The sequence below is a fragment of the Bidens hawaiensis genome, unplaced genomic scaffold (assembly GCF_021521415.1).
Source record: "Bidens hawaiensis isolate Kalapana, Puna unplaced genomic scaffold, B.hawaiensis_p1.1 tig00021352_1, whole genome shotgun sequence".
In the NCBI taxonomy this organism is placed as follows: domain Eukaryota; kingdom Viridiplantae; phylum Streptophyta; class Magnoliopsida; order Asterales; family Asteraceae; genus Bidens; species Bidens hawaiensis.
This window is the reverse complement of record NW_027493308.1, coordinates 324196-337649: the sequence shown is the minus strand read 5'-3', so window position 1 is coordinate 337649 and position 13454 is coordinate 324196. Positions and strand designations below refer to the sequence as shown.

At 36.4% G+C, this 13454-nt stretch overlaps 2 protein-coding genes across 2 annotated transcripts; both read right to left on the bottom strand.

Moving 5' to 3' along the window:
- Window positions 1-184: 184 nt before the first annotated feature.
- LOC143563291 (uncharacterized) lies at window positions 185-8870 on the bottom strand. The gene is made up of 6 exons (XM_077050865.1): window positions 8487-8870; window positions 6742-6816; window positions 6537-6634; window positions 1549-1590; window positions 1294-1431; window positions 185-532 (listed from the first exon to the last, which is right to left on the bottom strand). The coding sequence occupies exons 1-6, from the start codon at window positions 8761-8763 to the stop codon at window positions 317-319; spliced, it is 846 nt and encodes a 281-aa protein (XP_076906980.1). The 5' UTR covers window positions 8764-8870; the 3' UTR covers window positions 185-316.
- Window positions 8871-10372: 1502 nt separating this feature from the next.
- LOC143563289 (transcription factor TGA7-like) lies at window positions 10373-12874 on the bottom strand. Its single transcript, XM_077050862.1, has 8 exons — window positions 12675-12874; window positions 12521-12586; window positions 12363-12422; window positions 12200-12277; window positions 11608-11653; window positions 11248-11519; window positions 10930-11157; window positions 10373-10568 (listed from the first exon to the last, which is right to left on the bottom strand). The coding sequence occupies exons 1-8, from the start codon at window positions 12762-12764 to the stop codon at window positions 10413-10415; spliced, it is 996 nt and encodes a 331-aa protein (XP_076906977.1). The 5' UTR covers window positions 12765-12874; the 3' UTR covers window positions 10373-10412.
- Window positions 12875-13454: the final 580 nt, after the last annotated feature.

Below are 13454 nucleotides of genomic sequence, written 5' to 3'. Positions count from 1 at the left end.
GACTAGACTCAATTAATCCCAGTTAACCTTGATTAACCGCTAGTCTCCATCCCACTGTCCGACTAGCGAATACAGATTACTAAAACACTGCAAATACGTACTCTCAATAGTCAATACAACTACATATAACAAAGTTTGTTATATATGAATCAAAGAAAATTATACCATAATGTATCATCTTATCTAAAGTCATATATACATAAAGTTTCTTGTATTGTATCTTTATAGCCATAAATACAACAAACTATACAATTTAACAAATATACATCCTATAAATATCATATAAAGCATCGAAAAAAACATTACAAAATACGGTTTATGCAGGTTTATCATCTTCATCGGATGCAAGCTCGAGACCCTCGGCTGCTAGAAGCTGAGTGATTATAAGTTTTTTCTTTTCTTCGTCCGCTTTCTTTCTCAACAAATCCCTTTTCCGCAACACAAGCGTATGCCTTTTTAACGTGTTGGTGTAATTCTCAATCGATGCTTTTTTCTCTTTTGCAAGAATCTTTCTTTCCTCATCCGGGTCAACCTAAGCATTTCACAACAAGCGGAATCAACTAAAAGTACAGAATGTGAGAACCACATAAACACTTGTACACGTATTTGTTAGATAAAGTGGGAGAGAGAAAGAGAAAGGTGGTTATGCAGTTACATAAGTGCGTTATGCATCGTAGATAAATAGTCCGCAAGTGCTTATGTAGTTCTGTACTAAAAATTGGTTCTGTATTGAACGTCCGTTTATAGCATATTCAAACTATGATTTGATCTTTATGCGTAAATAGAAGAAATTAGTGAAGACATAAGTGTGTCCACTTGGTAGAAAGTTGCTTAAAGTGTGGTTAGAATGCATATTATAAATAACACATGACCACATCATAGTAACAAATATCTTTTGGTAATCACATTTATTCATAAATTTAGATAAATCAGACCTTAAGTTTGTTCATCTTTTTATTTTTGTTGGTTTAGAAAACTAGATAGGTAACAGTGTAACACCAAAATTCAAACTTGTGTTCTATGTTGTAATAATACTCATAATTTAAGTGCATAAACGTTTATAAAAGTTGTTTAAAAATAACTTTAAAACATTGCATGATGCTCGCGAGTATATGGCCAGTTGGAATTATGGGTCAGAACTAGATAATCAAAATTGTAATTGGAAATCGATATTTAAAAAATAAATAAAAACTTGCAATAATATATAACACCTTTGAACGTGAAAATTGCATAAAACTTTATTGGAAATCGATATTTAAAAAATACATATAAACTTGCAATCATATATGATACCTTTGAACGTGAAAGACGTCGTACACGTATATGTAACTCACGCTGCTGCTGTTCGGCCCACGCCGCAATGGCCATGTCACCCCTTTGATCGAAAGCCTTGCGTTTTTTCATTAACCACTCCATCCATGCTTGAGATGCCTGTCAACACAAACAAACAATGATCAATATAAATATCCATCTTTAATTATAATAATAATAATAATAATAATAATAATAATAATAATAAAAAGATTCGATTAAATCAGTAAATAATACCTTCATTGGATTGACTCGGTTTTCCATATCATATTTCCTCCTCTCATCTGAAGACAATTGGATCAAAACCACAAATCAAGAACAAGAGAAAACAAAACAAACAGCCCGATTCTTATTGCTTGAAAGAAAGCAAACAAAAGTATTTTTGTGTTTGTGTTGATTACAATGCTGCAGGACTGCCCCTTTTATATTAGGTAGGCTAGGTAACTAAGAAAGGAAATTTGCTAAAAATAAGACACAAAATATTCAGCCATAAAGACTAAATAATAACAGAACCTAATCTTGCTCCTAGGATCACTCCTCCTAGAAATACTCTTTATTGACCCATGATTTATTCAATTTATTCTTTTTATTCAAGATTAACTAACAATCTCCCCTTTAATCTTGAATAATCTTCATTCCCAACAGCTCTTTCATTTCAGCAAATTGTTGCATTGGCAAAGCTTTTGTAAGAATGTCTGCCTTCTGCAACTTCCCACTGATGTGTTCAACCTTTATCTCCTCTTTCTCAATGCACTCCCGTATGAAATGGTAGCGCGTGTTAATGTGTTTGCTCCTTCCGTAAAACACCGGATTCTTCATAAGTGCTATGGCGGATTGGTTATCAACTTTCATGGTCACCATTTCTTCCTTCCAGCCTGTTATCTCAGCAAGTAAGCCTCTCAACCAAAGTGCTTGGCAAGTTGCGGTAGCGGCTGCCATAAATTCAGCTTCACACGAGGATAAAGCTACAGTGTTCTGTTTCTGAGAGTTCCATGCTACCGGTGCATTATTGAAAAAGAAAACAAGGCCTGTTGTGCTCTTACCATCATCTAGATCGGTCATGTGACTGCTGTCACTAAAGCCGAGAATTTCCTTGCTGCCATTCTTAGGATAGTGTATCCCAAGTTCAGTCGACCCTTTAACATATCTTAAAATGTGTTTGACAGCTTGCATATGTGTTTGTTGTGGCGATTGCATGAAACGACTTACGAACCCAACTGAGTAGCTCAAGTCTGGTCTGGTGTGGGTTAAGTACCGAAGACTCCCCACCAGTTTCCTATACTCGGTTGCATCAACTTCAGCTCCAACATCTTTCTTTGACAGCTTCAAACCAGGCTCCATAGGAAACTTTGTTGCATTGCAATCTGCAAGTCCTGCTAGATTCAGTAGTTTGCGAGCGTACCCAGCTTGTTTTATAGATATGCCACAACTTCCTTGGCTTACCTCGATGCCAAGGTAATATTGGAGTAATCCTAGATCACTCATTTCAAAACGGCCTTCCATTTCCTTCTTGAAAGTTGCTATATCTGATTGTCTCCCCCCGGTGACAATCATGTCGTCTACGTACACTCCCACAATTAACAATTGTTTGTTTGTCACCCTTTTGTACACAGCATGCTCATGTTTACACCTTATGAAACCCAACAACTTTAAGGTGTTATCTAGGCGTGTGTTCCATGCTCGAGGAGCTTGTCTCAAACCGTAGAGTGCCTTCCTTAGTTTGTAGACTTGGTTTTCTTTTCCTTTCTTCATAAAGCCTTCCGGTTGGGTTACATACACCTCCTCCTTTAATTCTCCATGGAGGAATGCAGATTTTACATCCAAATGATGTACTTCCCACCCAAAGTAGGCTGCCAATGCGAGGATCAATCTCACGGTCTCCATTCTTGCAACCGGTGCAAACACCTCCTCGAAATCGACCCCATACTGTTGTACATACCCCTTTGCGACCAGGCGTGCTTTGTGTTTTGTAACTGCTCCATTTGCATCTTGTTTTACTTTGAATACCCATTTCAAACCGATGGGTTTATGACCTTGTGGTAGATCAGTCAACTTCCACGTGTCATTCTTCTCAATCGACTTCAATTCTTGCTGCATTGCTACTTCCCATTCCTTTTTATTTGAAGCTTCATTGTAGTTTCTGGGTTCATTTTCCATTAGGAGTAAATTTATGTTGCTGTTTTCATAAGTTTCACCAATAGATCTATAACCCCGAATTGGAGTGTCATCAAACACCTCATCTTCAGCCATAGATGGGTCTCCCACGCCTTCACTATCAGTTGGTTCCCTTGGTAGGATAGGTCCTCTACCTGTTACTGCCATCATGGGGCTGCTGGAATCTGACCCAGTTGAAGAATCAACAAAAGAATTGTTTTCTTCATGACTCTGATCATCCAATGGCTGGTTTAGGTCAGCCGTAGATGCATCAAAGTATGAGAAGTCTTCTGTTTCAGAATCAGTGTGCACAATAAATTCTGTAACTTCTGGTGCACTGTTGCTTGATGATTCTGACCAATCCCACTTTGTATCTTCTTCAAACACCACATCTCTACTCACCAAGATCTTATTTGTTGTTGGATCTAGAAGTCGATATGCCTTAGTGTTTGGTTGAACACCAAGATGCACTAGTCTTCGGCTTCTATCATCCAGCTTTTTCAGATGTGTAGTCATTATTTTTGCATAACATACACACCCAAAAATTCTGAGTTGATCTAGGTTTGGTTTTCGGCCCTTTAAAGTTTCATACGGTGTCTTGTCCTTTAAAGCTCTTGTAGGAACTCGATTTAGGATATAGAGAGAGTGCCTTATTCCTTCTCCCCATAAATCTTGTGGAAGTTCCATAGCCTTCAAGATAGTCCGTGTCATCTCCAAAATGGATCTATTTCTACGCTCCACCACACCATTTTGTTGTGGTGAGTATGGTGCGGAGAATTGATGTGTGATCCCCTCTTGATTACAAAGGTCTTCAAAGGCACGAGAAACGAACTCACCACCATTATCCGTTCTCAAATTCTTAACTTTTGTTTCAAGCTCCAATTCCATTTGATTCTTGAATCTCTTAAAACATTCAAAGACTTCATCTTTTGTCTTGATCAAATAAGCCCACATGAACCGGCTATAATCATCAACGATTAGAAACATATACCGGTTTCCACCTTTTGTGGAGGGAGAGATTGGACCACACACATCTGCATAAATTAGCTCAAGAGGCTTCTTGGCTTGATTACTTGTTTGATTAGGAAAAGGGGTTCGAGTTTGTTTCCCAATAAGACAAGAATCACATACCTGTTTTGGGTGCTCAATCTTTGGAACTCCTATTGCCATATTCTTGTTTTCTAACAGCTTTATGGCGTCAAAATTGAGATGCCCGAGTCGGGCATGCCATACCCAAACCTCGTCCTTCAAATTTGACAGCAAACAAACCGGATCTGCCACCTTCAAATCAATCTTGTACAGCCGGTTTGAAGACCTTAGCACCTTCATGATGAGTCTCCCCTCTGCATCTCGCATCCATAAGTACTCATCTTTCATGAGAACCGAATATCCAATTTCTGTAAATTGGCCCAAACTAAGAATATTACTTCTTAGATAAGGTATGTAATAGACATCTTCAAGAATCTTTTGTTCACCATTCTTGCATGCTAAGATAATCATTCCTTTTCCTTCTATGTTCACGTATGAACCATCTCCAAATCGAACATTTCCAACCGTGTTGAAATTGAGTTTGGAAAAGATTGCACGATTACCCGTCATGTGGTTGCTTGCACCATTGTCAAGGAACCATGTGTGGTCTTCCTTTGATTCTTGATCATACCGCTGTTGAATCACTTTATCTTCATTTAGAAAAACAAATTCCTTCTTGCTTTCTGAATGAACTGTCATCAACAGTGCTGGTCCATCTTCTTGTACAAGATTTGCTGCCTCATCTCTTCGTTTTGTGGGACAATCAGACGAGAAATGGCCCTTCCCATCACATCGGAAGCATTTCAAGTTTGATCTATCCCTCCCCTTTGAATGCTGTCGTTCTTCAGCTTTCGCACCATTCGAAGATGATCGACCTCTGCCTCTCCCTTGGCCTCTATTACTCCTTCCAGCAGACCCACGTCCCCGACCAGAACCCTTTTGATCGCGGTTTCTGTTCTGCCAATCTTCATAGGATAATAGGAGTTGGTCGCCACCTTTAGTACTTGATTTTATTCTTTCTTCATAGGCTCTCATTCTCCCGATTGCTTCCTGGAATAACATAGTATCCAGATCAGCAAATTGTTCGATTGAGGCTACGATTGGTAGAAACCGATCAGGAACAGCCCCAAGAAACTTGCGAACTAGTTTCTTTTCTTCCATCTCCCCTCCAAGGCTGTTTGTTTTAGATACGATTTCTCCTAATTTTCCAGCAAAGTCTTCTATTGATTCACTTTCCTTCATCTTCAATGCCTCGAACTCTGTTTCTAACAGCCCCAAACGGGCTTGTTGAACTCGTTCAGCTCCGATGAATCTTGCCTTCAAAGCATCCCAAACTTGTTTTGCCTGCTCAAGATGAGCAAGCTGCAAAACTAGTTCTTCTGGGATTGCTTGATACAAGTATGCAATCGCAAGGCTGTTTTTCTTCGGATCAACCTCGACTCCAGCCCTTGGTTCGATTGCTTCCCAAACACCATGTACATTGAAAATAGCCTTGATTTTGACAGCCCAGATAGTGTAGTTTGAGGGAGTCAAAATCGGGCATTGCAATGACAAGGTATGCTCTCTTGGTCCTCCATGGATTGCTTCTCTTGGTCCTCCTTGGTTTGCTGGATTTGCCATGCCTTTTCTGTTGCTTTCTGAGATACTCTCTTCTTCTGTCCGTCGAAAAAGACTGAGCCTTCAAGCAACTGAACACTCTTAACCTGGTGCTCTGATGCCAATTGAAGACAATTGGATCAAAACCACAAATCAAGAACAAGAGAAAACAAAATAGACAGCCCGATTCTTATTGCTTGAAAGAAAGCAAACAAAAGTATTTTTGTGTTTGTGTTGATTACAATGCTGCAGGACTGCCCCTTTTATATTAGGTAGGCTAGGTAACTAAGAAAGGAAATTTGCTAAAAATAAGACACAAAATATTCAGCCATAAAGACTAAATAATAACAGAACCTAATCTTGCTCCTAGGATCACTCCTCCTAGAAATACTCTTTATTGACCCATGATTTATTCAATTTATTCTTTTTATTCAAGATTAACTAACATCATCACCATCTATCAACAACTCATAAGCTGCTTGAATTTTAATAAACCGAGCTTCGGCTGTTTCTCCTTCTTCTAGAGTCCCTCTGCCATCATAAACTACAAACATAAAACCAGACAAGTGAGATTAAAAACACAATTGAAGTATCAAACACGTAACCATTTGAGAAACTATGAAACTATAAGAAAAGTAGTTAAGAACAAACCATCAGGGTGATAAAACTTTGCTAAACGTCTATACGCCAACTTTATTTCCTCGTCATCAGCATCTCCCTCGAGTTCTGCATAATTACATTTCAATAAATTAAACATATTATCAACGGGAAGAGTAAAATAACTCACATACCCTTATTATATATGAGTCGTGTTCGAGTTGAACATATCTAACCACCAACCCAACACAATTGACACCCCTAGACTCACTTAAGAAAAAAAAACACGTGTTCCAAACACCCCCTAATTGGCACTTGGTAAGAACAATCACTTAAAAGTTAAAACTAGGGACGCAAATGAGCCAAGCCGGCTTATGAGTTACTCCACATTGGCTCGTTAAAAGCTTGAATCAAGTCAAGCTTAAATGAGCTTGAGCCCAAAATAAGCTTGTTTAAATAAACGAAACCAAACCCGAGCCCGAGCTTCACTTATCGAGCTTGAGCTGGCTCATGAGCCTAAACAAGCCTTCTATTTATACAAATTTTATTTATAAATGCATGTAGAAGACATTCCAATAAAAAGAAAAACTAATTTGGTAAAAAAAACAATTTTTTACCGCTTTTTAACTAAAAATATTTGTTTTTTTAAACTAGTTTCTACATGTGTTTATATGTAAAAGCTCTAAAAAGATTATGTAAAAATGTGTTTTTTACATGAAAAATGAATTTTATTAGTATTTTTTTTACATGTAAATGAAGAGTTCCCCAGTTCCTCACTTTTTTTGAGTTATATATAAATTTTTTTGTATGCTAATGTTATTTGATTTTAGTTTTATCACTTTTTATATCTATGTTTACGATTACAATTACGAAAATTTGTTTTTAAAATATGACAAAACTACTCTCTACAATAATAATATGTAAAAAAATTTTAAAAAACCTATTGGTTATTAAGAGTTCTCAAAGTTCTTAAGTTTTTTGAGTTCTATAATGAAACTAATCCTATATATATATGCAAAACTATGATACAAAAAACTAAAAATATACACATTATGTTACATATAAAGTTTATAATTCAAAAACATATATATAACCAAATAAAATGTATATAAATTATTTATAAACAATAAACGAGCCAAGTTTGAGCTTTAGAGAAAAAAAACTCGAAACAAGCCTATCTCAAACTCTCGCAAGTCAAAACGAGCTGAAATCGAGCTCATTTGCACCCCTAATTAACTCTTTACTAGCAACTCTCATTCTTATTCATGCTTTAGGCTACATAAATAAACACTAACTTAGGGGGTGTTTGGCCTAGCTTTTTTAACAAAGCTTATAGCTTTTTTTTACCTTTTCTTTACAAAATAAGCTTAACTTAGTGTTTGGTTTAGCTTTTTAAGCTTATGCTTATGAGCTTCTATAAACTAATTTAAAGAAGCTTATTTGTGTAAGTCACTCATTTGCCCTCAAATGGTGATGGATTAGTAATTACTGAAGCAACTTATTACTCTAACAAATTAAAGAATGACGGATTAACAACTTATTAAGACACATAATTAACTTGTAGAATATAAGCTAATCCAAACACTTAAAAATAGCTTATCAAACTAATAGAAAATAAGCTATAACTACTTTGATATTATTATTGTTACTATTAACATATATATTGCATGATATTAAAATTACGACTTTCTCACCTTTATCCCACCGCGAGAACATAAATAAACACTAACTAACTTAATCATCCATGAGTATCCAATTAATACACAAAAATGAAATAATAATAATAAACAACATGTTACCGAGCGTATCGTACGGAGACTTGTCATCAGTCCAATTAGCAGCAGCCGTAACAACCGTCCTCCTCTGCCGCTCACGACTCACCAATTTCACACCATCAACAATTCCGTACGATAACCGAGGCCTTGAATTTGAAGAGTTATGGTTTTGTAATGAATTTGAAGCAGCAGCAGTAACAACAGCCATCGATCGAGGACGGCATCTTGTTCGGTTGTAACAGATTGTGATCGATGAGTATATGGCGTGATGTGGCCTGCAAATTGACCTCAAATTGCTCATTTTGATTGGGATCTGGGTTCAATTTGGAGGAATTGGATATGAATTTGGGGGTTTTGATTATTATTATTATTATTATTAGGGTTTGGTTCATTCAAGATTATCGAAGAAGAGGAAAAACATATTCATTTTAGCCTTTTGATTAAATGGATATGCCACGTGTAAATTTACGGGTCCGAGACGAGCTTGACTTGTTTTGAACTATTTTTCTAAAGCTGTATAATTTAACTTATATACATTTTTAATTTTGATAAAAAGAAAAAAAAACTCGAGTCTAAGCTCGCCTCAAGTTGGTATGAAATGTTTTAAACGAGCTAAAACTTGGTTGTACGATGTGAGAATAATATATTGAAGTCTAAAATAATTAAAACTTAAATGGTATAAACATGTCATACTTTAGGGATGGTATATGAGCTAAACTTGGTTGTACGTAGTTGAACGTTTTTAAGTCTATTTTTCGTTCGGTTTAACAATCTTGTTACAAAGCACGGGTCCAGTGTAACATTTAACGTTACATATTTCAATACCGCAACGCGGGGCCTTGATACTATTTACGTATAATTATGAGAGAAAGTGTGCATCAAGGGTTGTTCAACTTCCTTAAAGAGTATTTTATGCATAATTTGGTTGTGTAATGTGAAGTATATTTTGTACAAGCTGTCATTAGACCTCTAAACTTCTATCAAGTGATCCATTTTGTCAAGTCCTTCTAATGGTCTACTAAGTGGGATTTTTGTATTTTATATCAAGTGATACGTATTTGTCAAATCTGTCTGAGAGACGAAAGAAAATTGATTATGATATACCCAGGGGGACTTGAACCCTCGTTTTCTCCGTGAAAGAGAGAGGGCGTAACCCCTTAACCATAGGGGCCTTTAACACTACTCCACTCTCTTATCAAAAGCTTTGTATCGAAACTTTCCAAGCCCATCGCTCTGCTATCGATCTCTCTGACTTTGGATGGGTATCTTTGACCAACGTTTGCTCCTCACAATGAGAGCGTCAATGGAGGTCGACAACGGCAAACAAGCAGCCTAGCTAGGGACAAAATATTAAAACTTTATAATGAATATATAAATATTTAAATTAAACAACCTTAAAATAGTTTTAATAACAAGTAATCTATCCCGAGAACCAAAAACAACTTTACCTAAGACCATGTGTTGTCGTTAGCGCCCGTCAATGGATTATTCTTATCATATTGTGTCACATGGCGTGGGTGAGACCTGACTTTTCACCCCTTTGCCATTAACCCCCTATCTTACTTAGCATGTTGTGGTGAATTAGACGTTAGCGCCCAAATCCACCCCCTCCATCACTACTTGTGGCCACAAGTGGGCTCGCGCTCACCCAATCGCTCCCCCACTCGCTTGGCCTCGTTGTGGTTTGCGTGAACGATGTGGAAGCGCCTCCCTGGCTAGCGCCACAGGCGCTCGCCCCACACCCATAAACTTAAGAATGAATATGATTTTATAAAGTATAAATTGACCAAATGCAAACTCTTTTCCTTTTTTATCCTAAAGTCATATTTTATTTAGCTCTTGTCATAGTATACAACAACAACCGTACACAGTAAATCCCACAAATAATAAAAGCTATTAGAGTACAAAATTAGTGACAAGTGATACACACGCTTTGATAATTTATTTAAACTAGCTACTAACAGCACGAGGACGAGATGCCCAAAGTGAGTTCAATACACGAAGGCGTTGGAAGTATTCTCCCAATGCAAGCAACCCTCTTGAAGCTTGACGAACTGTCAAGATCCGAGACATTTGTTGTAGAGTTCGATGTCGAAGATGATCCGCCTACGGATTTTAAATTCAAGATGTTACATTTGAATCTTGAAATTCAATTAGTAAATGTTTGAATTTCAACTTATTGATTTATATTTTTGTTTAAAATCGATCTAAACAGTGAACTAGTCCACTGATCAACTGTCACTCATAAAAAACCATCATGTTTAACCGGTGTCAGTTCAATTCATGCTAACTGAACCAAGACGGGTCAGTTTCAAAAACATTGATTTAAAGGTTTAGTAAGTGTTCGTATTACTTATTTTAAATAATATTAAATAAAAGGACAACTGAGTTTTAATGTAACCCAACACTCTTTTGACTCAAAATAATTCCTGAATATAAACCCTAAACCCGAACCTGACTATCTTACCTGGTTCAAGAAGTTCTCAAGTGATTCGAGCACCTCTATCATCGAACTCATAAGTGTATCGTACTTTCCACCTTCAATTACGTTAATAGCAACACTTTGAGCCAAAGTTTGCTCGAGTTTATCAAGCCCTTGAGTCAACGCATCTTCCGCTTGTCGACAAGTGTGTCTTAGCCTCGACAAATTCACAACTTGTGTATCCGTTAACGGCTCAAACCGTGGCATTAACATCTACCAAGACCAAAACCAAAATGTACATTAAGACACAAGTGTCACATTTTTGCAACATTTAACTTTTGTAACTAATAATATTAAACTTACATAAAGAATTTCTGATGGTCTAAATCCGCCTAGCCATTGGAATAACCGCTCAATCGGAGACTTCCATGACCCATGTAATAAGTTAAACGTGTCGGTTTTTGCAGCCTCGGCTTTCATTTGAAAAAGAACTTGGTAGTGGTTTACTATATCGTCTACAATTACTCGAAGCTCCATATCGGTTACATCGGTTTGTAATATAGTTGCAAGTTCGGACTCCTTTTTTTGTTGTTCAATAGCCCATTGATCATAATTCTTCTCAAATGCAACAATTCCTAACACAAGAGTTATTTAAAAGATATTGTTTATATATATTAAAAATATTAAGAATAACATATTATGTGTATTTGAGTTGAATGTTACCAGGTAATAGACCATTAACAGTATTTGATAGGTCCATGTATGTAGCCTGTAACAATATATGAGCAAGGGTTACTTTTTTTGGTGACCAAAAAATATAGCAACATGTGAATTGTAATCGGTAAGGAGTAAAAATGACTGATCGGTTGTGTCCGTTCATGAGAAAACCACAAACTTACGAGAAAACCAATAAAACTATTACCAACCAACTTTTTTTATTTATTTTAATTTATTTTAATTATAAGGTTAGAAATATAAAAAAGATTAAAAATAAATAAACAAGATATATGTAGCTTACAAAGTTACAACTTACAATATGTATACCTGTAGCGTACTAGTAACATATATTTAACTTCGTGAACTACGAATTTTTTATTTGTATTTACATTTCTAATCTCATAATCGAAAGAAATGAAAAAATAAATATTTAAATAATTGTTTGGTTGGTAGTAGTTTGCTCGCATCTCTTTAGTTTTCTCATAATCTATTCCAATATATGATATTTGACAAGTTTGTAAGATTATATGAAATTATCCCTTGTTGGTCATTGGTAACAATTATGTTTTTTTAGATACCAAGTTTTTCTTAAATTAACCTGTTTTCGAGTCATCTCGATCTCATGCTCCAATTTGGCTAACTTTAGACGTCCCGATTCTAGTTCTTGAACATATGCCTTTACGATTGATAATAAGAGAATAAAAGAATAAGATCACGTAAAGTTCAAACGTATACATTGCTTGAAACTTGATCTTGTATACCTTTTTCTTCAAACGGCTTTTTCGTGCAGCTTCACGATTTTGTGCTAGTCGTCTTTGTAACTAAAACATGTACAAGTTCCCAAAGTATTATGTGTGTTCACGTTAGGATTGATATTTTGACACAAAATAGCGTGGAAATAAGTGAAACGATCAATCACCTTATATGATACACTTTTCTCTTGATCTTGTGAAGATTTCAATGATTCTTGAGGATTGTAGTCGGGCTAAAGAACACATAAGTAAATGATAATTAGACCGGTGTAATATAATAAGACACGATACATATGATCAAATTCCGATGTGTTTTCTCACGTTGTCTGTTAGCATTGTGTCGGGTTGAGATGCTGGTGAATTATGGCTCGTGTTCGGGCTAAGATGAACATCATATGTGTTGTCCCACATGCTACTATGTTGTTCTCCAATGGGTTCCTAGTACATCTCAAAAAACATTAGTATGTATCAATGTATGTGTTAGTGAGAGAGAGAGACATGTTGATGCATGAGTTAGTAAGGAGTGAAAAATCTTTGTTACAAAAGGATGGAATATTGTTAGGGTTTTATAAGCATGGAGTTAACTTCATTAAAATAATAAATATATAAATTAATATAAATGGGTTTGTGTCATCAAATCATCTTAAACTATTTCCAGCCTTAAAAAGTTAATTATTTTCTTTTCCGAATATCTTAGATCGAACATCACAAGCCTTATCACCAGAATTCACAACTCACTCCCGACTGAGAAGAGGCGCCTCCGTCCAACCTCGAGAGAGGTGCTTGGTCTGTCTTCGAATGTGGGCCTAGAAGCATTAGCCGAGTCTCTGAATATTCCCGAGGGTTCTCAAGAGAAAGACAGCCTTAAGGTGCTAACGGAGCTAGACTCTTGCTATAGATTAGGGCCTCTATCGTGCTATTCTATACATAGGTAGGCGACAAAGACAAGGGATCTCTCTCGCTATATAGATGGTTGCTGCACTAAAGTGGCTTAAGTAGCCCTCGAGGAGTCCGTTTATTCTCTCCGTCTGAGCTTTCAAAGATATACCGACTTAGGTATATGTTAAATCATTTTAGAAAGATGTATCTTAAAGAAAAATA

Bases quoted from the DNA above. Each gene is read 5' to 3' on its own strand.
- LOC143563291 (XM_077050865.1), bottom strand. From the start codon at position 8,763: ATGAGCAATTTGAGGTCAATTTGCAGGCCACATCACGCCATATACTCA. The intron at 1,432-1,548 runs GTATTATTTACT...TTGTGTTGACAG, and splicing joins ACCGAGTCAATCCAATGAAG to GCATCTCAAGCATGGATGGA. The intron at 533-1,293 runs GTATCATATATG...TGAAATGCTTAG, and splicing joins GACGTCTTTCACGTTCAAAG to GTTGACCCGGATGAGGAAAG.
- LOC143563289 (XM_077050862.1), bottom strand. From the start codon at position 12,764: ATGTGGGACAACACATATGATGTTCATCTTAGCCCGAACACGAGCCAT. The intron at 11,654-12,199 runs GTTAATTTAAGA...ATATTGTTACAG, and splicing joins TCGAGATGACTCGAAAACAG to GCTACATACATGGACCTATC. The intron at 11,520-11,607 runs GTAACATTCAAC...CTCTTGTGTTAG, and splicing joins TGTTAATGGTCTATTACCTG to GAATTGTTGCATTTGAGAAG.